Genomic DNA, 18,791 nt, shown 5'->3' on the forward strand with positions numbered 1-18,791 from the left:
CCGGCTGCAGGCAGGAGGGGGGTCCTCGCCGCGGTGCTCTCGCCTTCCTTCTCCTCCTCCTCTTCCTCCTCCTCCTCCTCCCGCAGGAGCAGAAGGGAGGAGAGCGGTGCCGGGGAAAAGTTGGGGGCAGCGGCTGCGGCGGGGGGCGGGGGACTGTGCCCCGGCGCTGCCGCCCGCCGCCCCCCTGAACGTCCCATTTCCCCCGCGGCCACTGGCCCCCCACCTCCCAGCCCCCAAAACTTCGTTCCCAAGGAGGATGCTGCGCGGCGGAGCCCCCCTGGCCGCGCTGCTGCTGGCGGCGCTCAGCCTGGCCCGCGGGGAGCCCCCGGCGGTCTCGGGGTGCGGGATGGAGGCTCCGAGCCGCCGCGCCGCGCCCCCGCATCACCCGTACGGGCTGTACCCGCAGGGTCCCGCCGCGCACGGGGCGCTCGGAGCCGCGTCCCCGCGGGGCCGGAGACCGCGGGGAGCCAGGGGAGGAGGAGAAGAGCCGGAGGGCGAGGCGGACGGCCGGGGCCGGGGCCGGAGCCGGGGGGACAGGCGGCGCGGCCGGGAGCCGCAGGTGCCGGACCCTCCCCGGGAGCGGCCGCTGCCCGCCCTGTACTTCTCGGGCGGCCGGGAGCAGCTGGCGGCGCGGGCGGAGGCGCTGCCCGCAGTCCCGCGGGAGGAGTTCACCCTGGAGCTGTGGGTGAAGGCGGAGGGCGGACAGAACAACCCGGCCATCATCGCAGGTAAACCCCGGCAAGGAGGGATGGGGACCCGACACCCCGCGACCCTCCTCGAACATCCGCACGGGGGACTCCCTGACTTCGCCGCTCTGGCAGGTGACACCCTGCGCCCACACCCGCGTTCTCAGCACCGCGGGCGTGGAATATTCCTCCTTCCCTTGAGACCAAACTCTAAACCATCCCCTCCCCTCTGTTCCCACCCGCCCCGTCCTCCCAGCCCGCCCCCATGCCCCCCCAGCCCGCCCCGGCTCCATCTGGTTTTTCCGTCTTCCCTCGCCGGGAGCTGGAAGGTCTGTCTGGGTGATACGCTACCCCTGATCCTCCTCCCCTCCCCCGGCAGCCCACCAGTCCCCCCTGCTCGGGGCTCCGGGCGCACGGAGGCGTTCCGGGGCTCCCGGCGGGTCCCCGGGGCGGTGGCCGCACGGTGGCAGCCGCGCCGCACTCACGGCTCGGCCCCGAGGCTCCGGTGCCCGGGCTGCGGCCCCGAGGGCGAACGACTGCGGGGCAGGGGCCGGCCCCAGGGGCTTGTTCTAGCCGTAATTACCCCCGCAAGGACTTGCTGAGAAACAGGGAAAGGGATGAGCGAGTCCTATGAGGAGCGGCTGAGGGAGCTGGGGGGGGGGGGCTCAGCCTGGAGAAAAGGAGGCTCAGGGAGGACCTCATTACTCTCCACAAGTACCTGGAAGGACGATGTAGTGGTTGTCTGTCTCTTCTCCTGAGTAACAAGTGATGGGACAAGAGAAAATTGCCTCAAATTGTGCCAAGAGACGTTTATATATTGGATACTAAGAAAAATTTCCTCTCTGAAAGAGTTGTGTGCTGGAATAGGCTGCCCAGGGAAGTGGTGGAATCACCATCCCTGGAAGTGTTAAAAGAGGTATAGATGTGGTGCTTAGGGACATGGTTCATTTGTGAGCTTGGCAGTGCTAACTGTTGGATATGACCTTAAAGGGTTTTTTCCAACTTTAATGATCCTGTGATGGAGAAGCTGAGGAGAGAGAGAAAACAGGTACGCAGGCACAGACTGGGACAGATGTCACCTCCTGCAGTGGTGCTTCATTCGGCTATGCCAGGATGGGTGTTTGTGCCTGGGTACAAGCCTTGGCAGGGCAGTGCAGGGATGCTAGAGAGGGCTGGGAACAGATGGCAGAGGATGTCTGGGGTTCCCACAGTGGGGGCTCCTGTGTTTCTGTGCTGGCCCAGCCAAGCTGATTGGGGAATTCTCTCTATCCTAACTCTCCCTTGGCTTGTGATCATTCCACTGAACCTCCCTCTGCTTTGCCTGGTCCCTTTGACTGATTTTTCTCCTCAGTTATAGGGCAAAAAAACCATACCTGCAGCCTGTTCTTTCCGTGACTGAGGGGAAAAATAGCTCTGTACAAGGAAACTACCAAACTCCCTAGCATCCACCTCACTGTCCACCTTCCTATCAGCAATCCTCGATGCCTCTCTGCATCTTGGGATGCAGGGAGCACAATTCCCAGTCATTCCATCAGCAGCACAGCTGTTTGCATCTGGAGGTCTGGCCTGCAGGTGCTGGGATTTGAGTTTTCCAGCTAGCCAGCAGAGTTCTATTATTATTTTTATTCTTTATTTTTTAATTTCCTTCTGGAGGGTGGGACAGTTGTTAGTGCTGAAAGCACCACCCGTAAGTGCTGGCATTCACTCGAGTAATATCCCCCAGCTTCCCTGCTCCAGGGTTTCAGTCAGCCCCAGGCTGTCTGAGTCACTGTTGATTTCCCACTGTCACCCTGCAGTTGGGACCAAGGGATCTGGGTGTGGGTGGCCAAAGGGGACCAGCCCTGTGCTGCTGGCATTTTGTGTGAGCAGGTGACAGAAGCAGCTGCCAGCCCTCAGCAGGTGCTGTGTCTGCTTCTGATCTGGTGCTCCTGCTCTGTCAAAGGAGAGGTGACTTAGCATGACGTCATCCAAAGGTGTGGAGGAGCTGGAGATGCTCCAAGTGTCCATGTGTGAGGGAAGGCAGGAGGAAAGCAGGGCAGAGCTGAGCTCTCCCAGCATCAGTGCTTGAGAAGTCAGGGCAGGCTGAGCAGCTCCGATCATGGAAAACAAGCTATCCTGTCAGCTGGTGTGGCTGTTGCTTGGATAGAAGGCTCAAGAGTCGCTGTTTTTTCCCCTAGATGCCACATTTTGCCTCAGGGCCACCCTGGATGGGGCTGTTCATCCTTCTTAGTTGTTCCTTCATGGGGTGATTTCTGCTGGGGTATAACCTGCCACAGCCACTTTTGGGGAAGAAAACTGGTCCTTCTTCCTTGTCCTACTCATTTTGGGCAGCAGATGAGAGTCCTTTCATGTGATGCAGTTTCCTTTTCCATCTTTATTGTCTCCCTTCCATTCATGCCTGCTCTGCTTCTGGTGAACCCCAAGGAATTTCCCTTTGTGTCAGGCTGAGATTTGTTTTCACTCAAATTGTAGGTGATTTTGTTGAGTCAGATCCTTCACCAGCGACTGTCCAAAACATCTGCTGTGTCTAAATCCAGATGTCCTCCTTGGGTCCCTGAGTGGGTTCCCACTGCATATCCTGAGGGGTGACCATGACTAGAGGCTCCTGGCCTTTGTCAGACCCTCTGGAGCTTTAGCAGCCAATTTCCCCCAGTATCTGGGTCTCAAAGCGTGACTGGAAGCTATTCCTTGTGCTGCAAAACTCCCGTCCCCAGTGGGAAAGGCTGCTTGCAGTGGGGTCCTTACAAAGGGGCACATTCAATCTGTGTGTGGGCTTTTTCTCCATGACCTTCCTCAGCAGGTATCTTCCTCTTCAAATTTTTTTGCACTGTTACCAACAACTCTTGTTTCAACCCCCGGAGGCATTCCCCTACGGCACAGGTGAACAGCATAAACTAGGCTAGAGCTCCCCTTTCCTGCCTGAGGGATCAGAGGCAGAGTTGTACTTAGAGCTGCTGAGGAGACACCTCACACTTCTTCTACAAACAGCTTTGCCTTCTGGTGGGTTGCCTCAGGACAAAATACCAAGCTCCTTGACAAACTCTGAGGGCTTGAAACTGCCCCCCTGATGATTTCTCATGAGGGCCCTTGAGAGATGCCAGGACCTGGTGTTAGACCTTTTTTGTTACGCTGTTCTGCAGTGGCTGCTGGCTGTGGGACATGCGGCTCTGCCGGCAGAACCTCCACCGCTGCTGCTGAGGAGGTGTCATCCTTGGCTATGTCCAGGATGCACCAGCTGCTGATTTACTGACTTTCCTCCCCTGCTGTAGAGCCGGCCTTGGCCTTACTTACATCCCTTTGAGGACTTTGATGAAGTCCTTCTACATGGTCCTGGGCTCATTTAAATTTCTTTTGGCCAGTGTTGAACTCATCAGGCACTGTCAGGCATGGCTTGGCTTCAGCATGGGTTCATGAGGATGATAGCTTACACTCAACCCCGATGCTGTTTTTCCCATTTTTATCTTGGGGCTTAATCAAATTTGAGGCACTCTGAATCATTTCAAGTTGAACTGCATGAGTTTTCCCAAGAGTGAAGGTACCAAGCCCTATTTCCTCAACCCCCAGTGACCAAAGATGGCTTTCAAGTGGGCAGGTCTCAGCACGTTTCAGCCAGCACCCAGCCCAGAAGCACTCTCCAGCTTTGTCTTTTCACTTCTGCTAGGCTCCTTTGCTCGCCTCCTACTTTTTGGCTTCTCCCTGTCTCAGCTTCCCCTGGTCTTTCTGCTTTTCTTTCACAATCCACCAGAAAACAAGAGTTGGCCAAAGCCCATCCGCCCACGGAGGCTTTGTGCGTGGCTGCCTTTGTAGTGAGCAGTGACAGGGATCCATGCCCAGGGTGGTTACAGCTGTGGGATGGTTTAGAGGCCACCACCCATCTCGCCCTTGGCGGAAGTGATGGATGGAGAGAGGGAGAGAGGGAGGGATGCTCCTTCCTGGGGTGCAGCAGGGCTTGGTGTGACCTTTGCCAGCCGTGTTTACAAGGGGGAAACATGGGGTCATGGTAACCTGGCTTCAGACACATGCCCTGGATGAGAGCCAGGAGATCCTGCTGCTCCTGGAGCTTCTTCTGTTCTACACCTCTGCTTCTCTCTACTGGTGTGTTTGATATTCTGGCAGCAGGTGAGGTATCCCCAGGAACAGGAAAGACAGTGGCACAGGCAGGAAGGCTTCATTTTAGACCCGAGGTCCTGATGCCATGAAGATGGGCAGAAAATATGTGAAATGGGAACGGCACAGTGAGGGGCAGGAGAATCCATGCAGCAGGAAAAGCAGGATGGAGAATACGAAATACCACAGCAGGAGTCTCTGGGCATGGCAGCAAGTTTTGTCAGCATTGGGACACTGTTTGTTGGGGTGATGGATGGCAGAGCAGAGTGGTCCCAGAAGACACCACTGAGTGTCAGAGTGACTTCAAACTCATTCAGCTCAGCTAATGACCTGCATGAACCTCCTGGCTGTGGTGGTTAAGGAGCCCAGAGGCATTTATTTCAAGCAGCAGGTTCCTTTACCTTTGCCGGCGTTTAGGTGCCTTACGGCCACTGATTCCCAAGGGCTTTCCTTGCCTGCAAGCCTCTGGTTCTTTGCCATGGGCACTCAGCAGTCTGGGGGAAAGTCAGCACAGCGCCGGGTCTTGCCCAGCCTAAAACAGGTTTGCAGCATGCCTGGATGCAGAGGGAGAGGCTATTCCTGGGAATGGATTTATGTTCAGGTGACCATAGGGGGTGAGGAGTGCACTGGCCAGGCTGGAGGCAGCGCAGCCCTCTCCAACCCTCTCCCGCCAGCACTGGATGCACGACGGGGTGAGAAACTGGAGCATAAACGAGAGCTGTAAATCTGCCTAGAAGCTGTTGGGGAAGCAGTCCCTGGAGGAGCCTGTATTGCTTTGGGTTGCTGTGCTCTAATTCTTAAAAGCTTTGGCTCGCAGATAAAAAGCTTAGCCTCTAATCCCGTCCTGGCGTAGCACTCCTACAGAGAGCAACTCAGAAACACCTCGCTTTTCGGCCTCTCCTCCCGTCCACGCTCTTCCTCCCCTCTCCATCCTACCTCTCTGGCTCTGCCATTCTTCCTGGCTACTCCACCTACTCATCCAAATGATTTTGAATGAGGGCTGGGGTCTCACCCCTGGTGGAGCGCCCACTGCCCAACCTCTGACCACCTTCATTTACCTACTGCCAAGGACCCAGCTTGTGCTCCAGGGAGGAGTGGTGATGCTCTCTGGTCCTTACCAGCTCTCCTCTCTCTCTCTCCATCCCTTCCCCGACCTGCTGCAGGTGTCTTCAACAACTGCTCGCACTCAGCCAGCGACAAGGGCTGGGCGCTGGGTATCCGCGCCCTGCAGCTCAGTGGCAAGAAGGACGCCCGCTTCTTCTTCTCCCTGCGCACGGACCGGGCAGCCACCGCCACCGAGGTCACCTCCCACCACCGCTACCGCCCCGGGACATGGACACACCTGGCTGCCAGCTACGACGGGCGGTGGATGGCCCTCTACGTGGATGGGGTGCGGGTTGGCCGTTCCAGCGGGCAGGAGGGACCCCTGCACAGCGCCTTCATGTCCTCCTGTCGCACGCTGCTGCTGGGAGGGGACGCCTGGGGAACCAACCACACTTTCCGGGGACACCTGGCTGGGCTGGCCCTGTGGCGCGGTGCCCTGTCCCAGTCCCGCCTCCAGCGTTCCTTTCTAGAGCAGGTGGCTGAGGAGACGGCAGGGCTGGCTTTGGCCGCTGGCTTTGCCACCCCGGAGGAATGCTGGGCGCCTTTTCGGGAGGGTGCCTTCCCCCAGCAGTGGGTGCTGCTGTCCCCAGCACCCCCCATCGTGCGGCCGCTGGGTCCCCCCGCCTGCGGGCAGACCGCCTGCGACAACGTGGAGCTGGTGTCCCACTACAACCAGCACTGGCCGCTGCGGAGCTGGAAGGTGGTGCGCTACCGCGTGGTGAACCTGGCCGAGGACGACGGCGGGCGGCCCACCGTCAGCTGGGAGCAGATTTGGCGGCAGCACCGGGCTCTCAGCGAAGCTTTCCGGCCTTACAACATCTCCTGGCAGCTCAGCTTGCTGGAGGTACACAACTCCTCCCTGCGCCGCCGCGCCGTGCTGCTGGGCTGCGAGCCCAGCAAGGTGGGCAACGAGCGCTGCGACCCCGAGTGCGAGCATCCCCTCACCGGCTACGACGGCGGGGACTGCCGCAGGCACGGCCGCTGCTTCTCCTGGAAGCGCCGGGACGGCGTCTGCCACATGGAGTGCAACAACATGTTGGACGACTTCGATGACGGCGACTGCTGCGACCCGCGGGCCACCGACGTGGCCAGGACCTGCTTCGACCCTGACTCTCCCCAGCGGTAGGTGTGGGGCTTGTGGGGGTGGGATATCCAAGGGATGGGATGCACCCCCTCCCCAGCACCTGCTCTCCGTCTGGGTATTGCTTCTGACCAGTGGCTTCCCAGTGTGGGAATGCAGAGGGGTGTTTTCCCCTGGGATTTGGTGTGTTTTGCCATCAAAAGAAGTAAATCCTACAGTGTGACACTGCACCCCTCTGTGAAGCCCTCCCAGCAAGTGGTTTTTTTTCCCCCGGGGACACTCCTGCTCCCCAAGGCCGGGAGGATTCCCAGTGCAGAGCTGCCAGCCTCTGGTTACATGGCAGTGGGAATGTAGGCATCCCTGGGATGGGCAGAGCAGCCCGTGCAAAGGATATTGCTTACCCTGATCCCCTGCATGGCATGTAGTTCGGGAATTGCTGCCCTTTCCCCCTTGCCTGGGTGTGTCTAAAGACTGGTTTCTTAATTTGTGTTCAAAATGCCTTCTCTTGAGTGCTGGAGTGGGGAGAAGGAGGCAACCCAGCAGTGCTCGCTGTGAGGTGCAGGATTTGGAAAGGTGTGGTGTGTGTCCTGAATCTTGCCCCAGGGAGTGATGCTCACAAGAAGGTTCCCTTGGCTGGAGGAGGACATCTGCCTTTACTGTGTGCTGCAGGTGTAAAATACCTTGAAAATCCACATGGACTAAACCCCATGGAGCATCCATGCGATGTTAGGGGACCCTTGCTCTCACCAGGGGTCTTTGGAGTCAGCAGCAAGGGGGAGGATGGAGAGGAAGACCCGTTCACATGATGAGGGAGCCCAAGTTGTTGGGAACAGTGTCCTGGGTGCAGTTGGTGGCTTGCACCCACCTGCCCTCCTTGCTGGAGCCTCTGAAGTGCCAATAGCACTGTTGATGGCTTCCAACACTCAACGCTCCGCTGAATGTACTTGCTGTATGGAGATGGGGAAGGGGAATAAAAGTCAAGGCTTTGCCTTTTTTTTTTTTTTTTTTTTTTTTTTTTCCTTTAAATTTAAAGCTGTCTCTGCCTCAGTATCACAGAAAACTCATTCCCTGCTGTTGGCTCCCAGTGACAGGCAGAGGTGCCTACTGGAGCAGGAGAGGTGCAGCACAGATGGCAGCATCTGCCGAGAAAAGTTGCAAGGGAAGGATTATGGGACACATCTGTTCTTTGATCTTCTTTCTCCTTCACTTTTCTTTCTCTGGGCAGTGGGAGAAGATAGACTATAGCCATAAATCCCCTTTTCCCAAGTCTGCTTCTTCTCTCTGCTCCTTCCCAGACAGCACACAGAGGGAAGAGAGAAGCAAGCATCTCTGTTTGGGCAGTGGTGACAGGGAGGAGCAGCACTTTCCCTCCTTCCTTCCCGAGTCTTTCTCACCCATCCTTAAGCTGCCTGAGAAAACACAGGAGGAGGATGGGGAACTTTTCTTGCAGTGCATCCCAGCAACAGAGAGAGGCCTCACACTGTGCTCCTGGCCAAGGAACCCTCCCCAGATGTTTTCCCACCTCTGGAAGTCTCTTTGGTGACAAGCCACCATTGCCACCCTGTGGCCACCTGCCCCCTTGTTTGCCATGCTGTGAGCCAGCATGGCTGTGCTTCCCTGATCGTGGAGCAGATGAAAAGCACAACAACTCTCCACTTGTGGTGGCCATCAGCATCTAACACCACTTGACCTCGGCCTTGGCAGGGCAAAGGCTGTGTCCTTGCCTCTGTGTGCAGTTAGAGAAATGTTTTTGTCCTCAGACAAAAAGGGCTCCACCTTAAGTTGAAAAAGGCCAAATTTTTGCTGGTATGAATCAGGGCTGCCATTTGTCAGGATTTTCCCCTGAAAGTTGGGAAACAAAACAAAACAAAAACAAAAAAAACCCACCCTTGCTTCTGTGGGAAAGGAATGGGAAAATGGGAACACTAGGGAAATAACAAATCTTTTGCAATTTTCTTTCCACAGACCTCATTGGTCTGCACGGAGGACAAGAATGATTGATTGTAGTCTAAACTCAGAAAAATGAAATCCAGTGTGCCTGGCATTTGGGAAATGAGGGAGCATGGGTTGAATCCTGCTGCCACTGAGACCTTCTGAGCTGCTTCTGGCTGGCTTCTTCAGAGATCACAGAAAAAAAGGAGTCATTGAATGGTTTGGGTGGGAAGGACCTTGAAGTTTATCCAGTTCCACCCCTCCTGCCATGGGCAGGGACACCTTTCACTGGACCAGATTTCTCCAAGTCCCATCCTATCCGGTGGTGCTGGTGGACACCCACCCTCCCTGTGCTCATCCCTGCTGAGGATGGTTTCTGGGGAAGTAATATGTGTTTGGGGGAGATCTGCTGGGAAACCAGTAGTGTGTGAAAAGCCGAGGTGTACTTGTGCTTGCTGAAGAGCATGGCCAGGTGTGTGGCGTTCCCCCAAAATTGGTTGGTGGATCCCGAGACACAGAAGCAGGGGACCTCAGCCTGAGGGATTTTTTTCAGGCAGAGCTCCTGCTGCATTTGCTGTAAGGTATTATTCTTAAATGAGCAGGGCAGCTGGTGAACTTACAGAGGGATTTTTAGGGTGGAAGCCAAAACGGGAGAAATAATGTGAAATGAAATTTAACAAACTGCAGAAAAGCAGAACAATAAGAGCCAGGTTTGAGTCTGTAACTGAAGGACAGCAAGCTGGCTGTTGCTGACCCAGACATCTCTGTTCCTCATACCTGTGCCCAGGAGGCAGCTGTGGCTTGGGGACAATCAGGAGACAGGGAACCCCCACTGCAGATGATCTCTGTATCTCCTTTCAGATCAAGATGGCAAGGCCAAAAGTCTTAAGGTCTTTTTCATGGATTAAATCATCTTTAGCTCATTTCAAGGCTTTCACGAAGAGTGGTTTGGAGGTGAGCATTTCTTACTACGGCGAAAAATAATTGAATTGACGAAGTCAGAGTGAGATGCTGGGCGATTTCTTACCAGCATTGTAGACAGATTCAATATATTTTGCTGAAGGGTCTCAACACCTCGTCTTGTCAGTTACAATTGTAACCACTCAAACAAACACTTTTTCCATCTTAACACATTGTTGATTTAAAATTCCCTCTTGGGCTGCAGCTTAGAGAGAGGTAAATTAAGAGGAAAGAGCTGAGGAACAGTGGTGGGTTCAGTGCTTCTTAGCTGGTGAACCTGTCATTATACTTCCAGGGCTACAGCTGGTGTCAGCTTATACCCTCACCCAGGGGAGGGAAATGAGATTTGGAAAGAAGAATTGATAAAAGATTTTTTTTGCAAAGTAGTGACAGGACAAGGGGGATTGGGTTTAAGCTGAAGGAGGTCAGGTTCAGGTTAGATATTAGGAGGAAATCCATCGCTGTGAGGGTGGGGAGGCCCTGGCACAGGGTGCCCAGAGAAGCTGCGGCTGCTCTATCCCTGGAAGTGTCCAAGGCCAGGTTGGACAGGGCTGGGAGCAGCCGGGGACAGTGGAAGGTGTCCCTGCCTTTGGAAGGGTGTTGAAACAAGTTGATCTTTAAAGTCCTTTCCAGTCCACACCATTCCAGGGTTCTCTGAAAACTTCGGTGGGAATGGAGCCAACTGTGGCCAAGGCAGAAGCTGGGATAAGGGTTGATGCTGAAATGATATCAGTGGGCACTGAAACATATTGCTGAATCCCTCCTGCACCTCCTCTGGTAGCCTCTGGAACAAGAAAAGCCCTGCTGTGCTATGGGCCAGCTGGAGCACCACCCACAGGTGAAACCCACCAGTGGGACTGTGCATGTGGGGCTGGAGGGGGACTTGAGACAGAACTCAGGTGGAGAGCTCTGTTTAGACATCCCTGCAAGGCACCCCAACAGGAGCCATGGGAAACAAGTCACAGACTTGTCATTCACCTCAGGTCTACCTTATGAGGAGCAAGAGGACAGGCATCATCAGGAGAGTTACTGGGTGAAGAATGATCGTCCTTCGCCCAGTTTCATCCTGACTTCAAGCATTTTCCAGGAGTTTCTGGTAGTCCAATGTCAGGTCTGGAGTAAAATTTGCCTTAATTTTCTGCAGGTTCCCATCTTCTTGCGGAGCTTGAGTGCTGCTGTAATTGGCGCTCTTGGAAGGAAAGCAGCAACAGCTCATTAGCAGCAATTAACACTCAGCGAGGGTCCCCCTCGGGCACTTAGTCAACGAGAATCTGGTGTGTGACACAGTTAATGTGAAAAGAAAAACCGGAGGGGAGTCTGGAGAGCAAAGTGGGTAAGGGCTGAGCTGCTGGGCCTTTCATCTTGCTGCCCAAAGTAATGGCAGAAATAACCAAAGGGACAAAAGGAAGTGAAAAATGACGAGGTGTCTCCAGGCTTGGTGGCCTCCGCTGGGATGACCAAAGCTGTGATGTTCAAATGTACCTGATTAACTGGACACTTGATGGGCTTTAATGCAAGCTTAGCTGGCCTCCCTCCTAAGAGACTGATGCTTAATTGGGTTAAGGCTGCTTGGGAGGCTCCTGCAGTTTAAGCCTTGTCTTCGAAAGCTGATTGAGGTTAGCCTCACTAAAAGTCTCTGGTGGACAATCAAGAGGAAGAAGGAATCACTCTGAGCAATCCCTGGACACCTGAGCAGCCCCTTGTCAGGAGATGTTCAGCTGAATGTGGTTGGACCTGAGAGCATCAAGGGTGTCAAATTGAGAGCAGGTGAGGCAATGCGGTGTCTTGGGGGCAGAGCTGACTTGCCTAGGCCTTGATCCCAACTGGATAGTAAACCAGCATTCAGATTAGCTGCTCTCTTCCCCTTCTTCTTCCCTTACTGCAGGAAACCTTAGTAGGTCTTTTTTACTGTGCAAGAGGGCAGGTATATGCAAAGTTATTGCAAAAGTAAAAGCCTTGTGTATAACCTCAGGCCACTGGAGCTGTTGCAGAGAACAGATTCAACTGGAGGTGGTGGGTGTCTGCTGCTTGTGGTGGTTGGTTTCTTGAAGGGTGCATGGGAGAGGGTGTTTTCAGTGATTTTCACTGGCTGCGGAGTGGCAGAGACTGTGTTGGTCCCATGAGCAATGCATGGCTAGGAGGTTCTCTGCTCAGAACCTGGGCTCTGGCTGCTTTTGAGCTCCCTCTGGCAGCTTTTGTGCCCAAATATTGCCCTGGTGTTTCCAAAGAGCCTCAAGTGCTGGGCTTGGGGCTTTAAAGTGGTGAGGAGGGGAGTGCTTTGGAGACACCAAAAGTGGCAGTGATGGATTCACTGGCTTCTGAGCTGGCTTCTTCTAGTCTCTAATACACCTGCTGGGGCTGTAGGGGTGCAGTAGTAAACAGGACTTTTTGCTGGAGCCTGATGGTTTGTTGGTGGCTGCTTTAAAGTTTCTTGAGTGTTTGGATTTAACCTCATAGGAAAAATTCTCCTTTCCTTGTAGGAAAGTCCCTTCTTTCTGAGCTTTCCTATGGATTAACAGTTTTAAATTTAGCAAAATAGGAGGGAATGTCTTTGGTAGAGCCCAGTATATCAGGTGGACAGGATGTCTCTCGAGTTGCTTGCTTCTGATGGGATTTGGAGGCTACACCTGTGTGAAGGTACCTCAGCACACACAGGGCCCTAGCTTGGGGGTGAAGACCCCAGATTTGCTTTTGACCTTCTCAAAGTGTTGCATAGGATGGAGATAGATATTTTCTGATTGGAGAGTATTTGGCATGTTCCTACTGCTTAGTTACAGGACTCCAGCAGTGGGATTTTGCTCCCAAGTGGGAGGGCTTGGGGTGGTGAGAGACTGCATTGTTGTGGTAGGGGAGATGTGGTGGGGGTTCCCACATGGAGACTCCCTCCAGGGCACATGTGGAACACCAGGGTCTTACTCAGCCCATCCAACAGCAGGAGGACAGTGGGACTGCAGAAGTGACTTCTTTCCAGAGGGAAATAACTGAGCATGAAGGTGCTGCCATCCAAGGGCCCATGCAGGCTCTTGGGAGCACCTTCCGAAGGCTGGAGAGGGCTCCATGCGAGGCCAGAGCTCTATTGAGTTACCCTGCAGGGCTGGAAGAGCAGCATGGGCATGTGGAGGTGTCTGGCTCCAAGGGTGCTTCCCAGTCCCATCTTGCTGATGTGCACAAATCTTCCCTGCCTTTTTTTTTTTTCCTCTAGAAAAATAAAATCACAGTAATTTGCTTCTTTTCTTGCCAAGGTAGAAAGCTCAGGGGTTAATTTCCAACAGACCTCTGTGGGAGGATGAATCTCCCTCACTCCCATCAGCCTTCCTGTGGGCATGGAGCTGCCAGGCAGCTCCTGGAGGAACCTGCTCTGTTCCCCCCAGGGGCAACCACATCTCTGCAGGAGAGGGAGAACATGATCTGCGTGTGAGCCAGGGCACAGGACCCCTGCCCGGTGGCTGTAGGCAGCCTGGGCGCTTTTGGGGAAAACAGCTGTCCCAGATGTGAGCTATTGTTCTCACAAACACCACCGACTCGGGGGCTCACTCGAGGGGGGCCAATTGTGTGGGGATGGCAATTGTGAAGGAACAGCGTGTGTCCCATGGCTGGGAGGGGTCACTCTTTGTTAGGCCTCCCCAGGGCTCCTCCTCATCCTACTGTACCCTGGCCTCTGAGTGCAGGACACCAGCAGAGACCCTGGCCAGGCCTGTGAGACCCCAAGAACTGAGGTGGCAGGAGCTTGGCAGCCATCTGGAGGGACACCCTGTCAGCTGGCACTGGTGAGGTCTCTGGGATGATTTAATCTGCCTTGAGTTGGCAGCCTGAGCTATGGCCAGGAGAGTCCTCAAATGAACATACTGCTTCTAGTTTTCCTTGGCCCGGCCACCACTGTTATTTAGGAACTCAAATTTCCCCTTTCCAGAGGGCAGTGGGGTAAGATGGAATGAGTCCAGCAAGACCCATACCTACTGAGATGGTGTGAAGCAGAGGACTTGGAGGCTTTAAGAAGGATGAGGATGCTGAATGTTTGTGACTGTTGCCTCACAAGGGCTGTGCTGAGGATGAGAGGCAGCCTTGGTTTTTGGGTTTTTTGTTTTTGTTCTGTTAATGTAAGATTGTTACACTACAGAATTTCCCCAATAAATTCTCTCATGTCCTTTTTATATCTGTGAGGAAGGCATTCTTAGAATACTGGCTTGTGCACTTTGTTCTCTGGCTGGGACACCCAGTTGCCTGGATCTAAAAATAAGTTGGAGGCTTGGGACTTGGTTTTGCCCTAAAAAAAAGTAAATATATGCATATAAAAAGAAAATTGGAGACATTTGGCTTGAACAGATTTCTTTTCCTCTGTCTCAATTCCTTTCCTGACCAATATCATGGTTGCAAACTTTTGCCCTTCAATGAGAAGCTTAGGGTGAATGTAGCGAAGTTTGGGATCTTTTGGGAAGAATAGACATTGTCATCATGGGAAGGAGTCCACAAGGAGGGGCTTATTGACCACAGGGCTGTGTAGTTCCTCTTGAGCAGTTAGCTTAATAGCCTGGAAGCATCATCCTTCCTCAGCAAATTGATCCACTGCTGGCAGGCCTGTTAAATCACCTTTATCCTGCCAGTGCCCAGGAATCTGAACAGACGTGACAGTCCAGGGGTTAGAAGGGTGGCACCCTGGTCTTCTGCTACCATTTTATTGCCTATTCTGCCCTGCTGGTGGATGGGGTGCCCATTGCAGCTGGCTGCAGGCTTGTCTGGCCCCAGCAGAAATCCCTCCTCAACCTTGCAGTGTCTGTGCTGCCTTTTCTGCTGCTGCTTGTCAGGGGGGCTGGATGAAGAAGAGAGACTGATTTTTTTTTTTTCCTTTGTCACTTAGGCTGTGTTTGGAGATGGCCTCAAGCTTGGGGTTCTGCCTTTTGCATCCATGCAGAAACCAGTTTGTGGTCTGGGCCCTCTTTGCCAGCCAAGCCTTCTGTCAGGGGGTGACCAAGCTGCCTCCTGATACACATCAGTCCATGTTTCTCTCCAGCCTTGGCTGGTTCTAACACAGATCTCCACACACTCCTCTGCTGAGGCCTGGTGCTGAAGGTGGTGTGCATCAGTCCCAAAGTCTTAGGCTTTAGGCAGCCAAAGGTTGGCGTGCACCAATCCCAAAATCTTTGCCTTTAGGCAGATCCTCACTGCCACAAGGGTCACCTTCACCATCTCACCCAGTGCACTGCTCTCCCTGTTTCCCAGTAGCTGAGATCTGTCTTGTGAAGCAGGGTGCTGTGAGAGAGGAGGAGACACTTGGGAAGAGCTGGATGCTTGCTTTCCCTCGAACGGCAGTGAGATGTGGGTGCCTCTGAGCTCCTGTGAAAACCCTGCACAGCAGAGGTCACAGCTTTCAAAATGCTTGCAAAACAACCACCAAACCTGCCTCTGCTGTGGGCAAAATAATCATCAGCCAGGGAAACCGAGGCACAGAAGCCTTGGACATCTTCTCCCCAGTCATGCAGCTGCTGTTAATGCTGGCATCTGGCCCTTCTGCCTCCCAGTTCCTGGGTAGGGAAGAGAGGCATTTAAAAAGGAGTTGAAGCTGCTCTGTCCTGGCTAAACACAAGGAAAAAGGTTGCACAGTTCCCGTGTGTCTGGAGGGCTTTAATGAGCCTCCTGGCACTGAGGCACTGCTCAGCCATGTGGAGCCCGTGCAGTGGTGGGGCAGACCGGGAGAACTGCACCCTCAGGTGTTATCCACTCTCCCTTAGCTCGGCAGATTGTGAATTGCACTATAAAAATTGACAGTGAAGTTTGGGGTTCTGGTGACCCTGAGCTGTGTCCAAAACCCGTAAGGCCTCCTTAAGCCTGGAAAGTTGCTTTATGTTTTTGTTTTAAGCAAAAAGTAAGATAACTGATTTATAGGTCTGTTCTTGTAGCTTAGGTGAGACAAGGCTGATCTGTGCAACCTTAGACAAAAAAGACCTGTAAAACTTTGTCCTGGCCTGGGATTTTTTTTTTCTTATTTTGCTTTGAAACAAACAATCCAGACAGAAAGGGAACCATCCCTGACTTCGTTTAGCTTGGAACTGGCTCTAGAATAACTTGCCACCGTTGAGTTCTGCCTCCCAAAACCGCACAGGGCTGCAAACATATTTCTCCATTTCCCCAGCTGCTTCTTGCTGGCCCTCTCGCCCACACTCTGTGTAACTCCAGCCAGCACTGGCATTGCCAAAGGAAGGTGAGTGCTTACCCAGTGCTGTGGATAGCAGGTCTCTCCCAAGCTGTTGGTGGGTGCTGGATGTGGGATGCTCCCTATGCTGGGCTTTGGAGGGCAAGGCTGGACTCTCTTTCCTGAGCTGCTGCTTCACTGCCTTTCTCCCAGGCAGAGCTCTTTTCATTCCCCTCAATGGTTCCAAACTGGATCTTTAACTTTTCTTGGATTTCTTTTTTTTTACTAACTCTCCTCAACTACAGCTTTCTCCATGTTTTCAAGGATGTCTCAGAGAAGTTGTGGCTGCCTCATCCCTTTCCAGTGTCAGGATCCCTTTCCGTTTAAGGCCTGGTTGGACAAGGCTTGGAGCAACCTGTCCTAATGGAAAGTGTCCCTGCCTATGGCAGAGGGATGGAAAGAGATGGTCTTTCAGGTCATATCCATATATATCCATATCATAACCAACCCATGATACTTGAACATGAAAGTGGGAGATGCATTACTGGGGTAGAAGCAGGTGGGGAGCTGCAGTGTTTATCTCCTTTGCTTATTCCGCTGATGAGGACAAGAGGCAACAGTGTGTGGCTCTGAACTCTCTAATTACTGCTCCATTGGGTGTTTGAAGGGGAAGGTTTGAGGCACCAGGAGGACAGATGTCCCTTTAAAATTTGCAAATTTTCAGGTTCCTTGGGGTTTTTTTCTGCTTTATCCTAAGGAGTTTTGTCATCACCCTCACCCAGCCCTGCTGTTCTGCACACATTCCTTGTATCTCCTCTTTGCAGTGGCTGAACCCACAGTTTGGTTTCAAACAGGTAAAAAATCTTGGGCATCTGTGTTCCTGCAGCCTCACAAAAAAAAAAAAAAAAAAAAAAAAGGGCAGCCAGAAAGGAGCTGCTCCAGTGATGGGGAATGAGGAATAACTGCAGCCTTGTTCTGAGCTTTGGTAGACCTTGGAGGGCTTTTAGGGGTGATAACCCTAAATACATGCCCTAGTTGGAGCAGGGGGGCTTCAGTCAGTGCTCGCGGGCTCTATGGAATAAATATCAGTTTGGTCAGTCCATTGCTTCTAAGATTACTTCTTCGCAATTCGTGTAACTCATGCATTCCTTTGGAGTTCTCTCCTGTTGATGTCTTTGATACGTGTCAACCCCAGACAACCCAAAATTTCTGCCTGGGAATTTCCCTGAAGGATTGTCAGCTGGGAGCCTGTAGGTTGAGCTCAAACCCAAGAGTCTGAGGCACACATGTCTTTGCAGCTTCCAAGGAGTTGTCCTGTGAGCAATGGGCACATCATCCATGAGGGATGGTCCATGCATGCTCTGCTCCCACCATGGAAGCATCTGGGAGCCTGTCTGTTCTGAGAGACCAGAGCTCTGCATCATTGCCTGGCCTAATGAAAGACATCCCCAAACCCTCCTGGGGCTCAGATGGGCTGCGTGCTCCAGGATGATCTCAGCTGTGAGGAAATGGTGAGCCTCTCTGAGGAAGAGACGGCCATGATTCACTCAGATAGAAATAGAAAAGCCAAACAAGCAAATGGAAACTCCCTATTGACCAGGTTCCTGCCATTTAAATGGGTTTTTACTACCTATTCCAGTATTCATTTGAAAATCATATGCATTTACTCATACACACTACAATCAGATGGTTTTTAAGCCATTAAGGCCCATTGGGTCAATAAGCAGCATTTTCAAAAATCTATTAAATTCCCATTTCCGTGGAAATAGAGCTTTTACAATTGATCATGGCTACTGGCTCCCATTAAAATAAACCCTAAATGCTATCAACTCCCCCAAGATGTAGAGCACTAAAAGACAGTTTGCCAGGCCAAATTTATCCCAGGGGAAAGTTGATGGCCCATTATGCTTAAGCAACATGAGAATTGTCATAGAAGTCAGGAAGTTTATGGGACTTGCATGGATTTGTCTTCCCTGAGGGGTTGAAAAGGAAGGTTCATGTGTTGAATGCTGCTAACACAAGCTCAAAGCCAGGCTCCTGCAGGAGCTTTTTGGGAACATTTACCTTATTTTGTATGAAATTTCAAGTGTGTGTAGACTTTGGTTGTTTGGCAGAAACAAATGGTGCTTTAGGGCTGAAGTGCTGTAAGAAATGCTAAATTTCTGGATTGGTTCTTGGTGGCACAGGGTTTCCTGCTGTCCACCTTGCACAGCAGAGCTGCTCTGATCACCTCTGTGGCCTCCTCTGGGCTCGCTCTGACATACACATTTTCCTTATGCTGGCAGCCCTGGACCACTGCAGGTAGGGTCTCACAAGGGGAGAGAGGAGGAATCCCCTCCCTTGTCCTGCTGGCCACACCTCTGATCATGAACGGGGGGCAAGGCCTGTGCCAATCCTAAACCTGGAGCTGTGCAAGTCTGTGTGTCCCTGCTGAGCACTGGGATGGAGGGTTACAGCTCTGGCAGGCCTGTCCCTTGAGGTGACCCAAAGGCCTGGGACCCATTGTCCCCTCTGGGAATGGGTAGTGGTTTTCAGGACATGCACTGCGGTCGAGGGAAGAGCACTGCAGAAGGAAGGAGTCCCAGCCCTGGCTTGGCAGAGAAACGTGGGGAGCTTTGTGATCCAGCTGTCCCTTCAGATTAGGGCATTGCTGCTTGCCATCTCTGCCAGACAGCAGCAGCTCTCAGGATGCAGGCTCGCTGCCGGCGTCAGCCCAGAGCTGCCGTGCCCCTTGCAGGAGAGGTCAGGTAGTCCCTGCCGAGCCAGAGGCCATGCTTCCCTTGTTTGTCTCCCT

At 53.2% G+C, this 18,791-nt stretch overlaps 1 protein-coding gene across 1 annotated transcript in view; it reads left to right on the plus strand.

Annotated features, from left to right (window-relative positions):
* Positions 1–256: 256 nt before the first annotated feature.
* PAPPA2 (pappalysin 2) overlaps positions 257–18,791 on the plus strand; it is a 90,553-nt gene continuing 72,018 nt past the window's right edge. The window contains exons 1-2 of the mRNA XM_066324712.1: positions 257–728; positions 5,957–7,019. Coding sequence (XP_066180809.1) covers positions 257–728; positions 5,957–7,019 — 1,535 coding nt within the window. The remainder of the gene's footprint in view (positions 729–5,956; positions 7,020–18,791) is intronic.

Source organism: Sylvia atricapilla, chromosome 9 (assembly GCF_009819655.1).
Source record: "Sylvia atricapilla isolate bSylAtr1 chromosome 9, bSylAtr1.pri, whole genome shotgun sequence".
NCBI classification, from domain to species: domain Eukaryota; kingdom Metazoa; phylum Chordata; class Aves; order Passeriformes; family Sylviidae; genus Sylvia; species Sylvia atricapilla.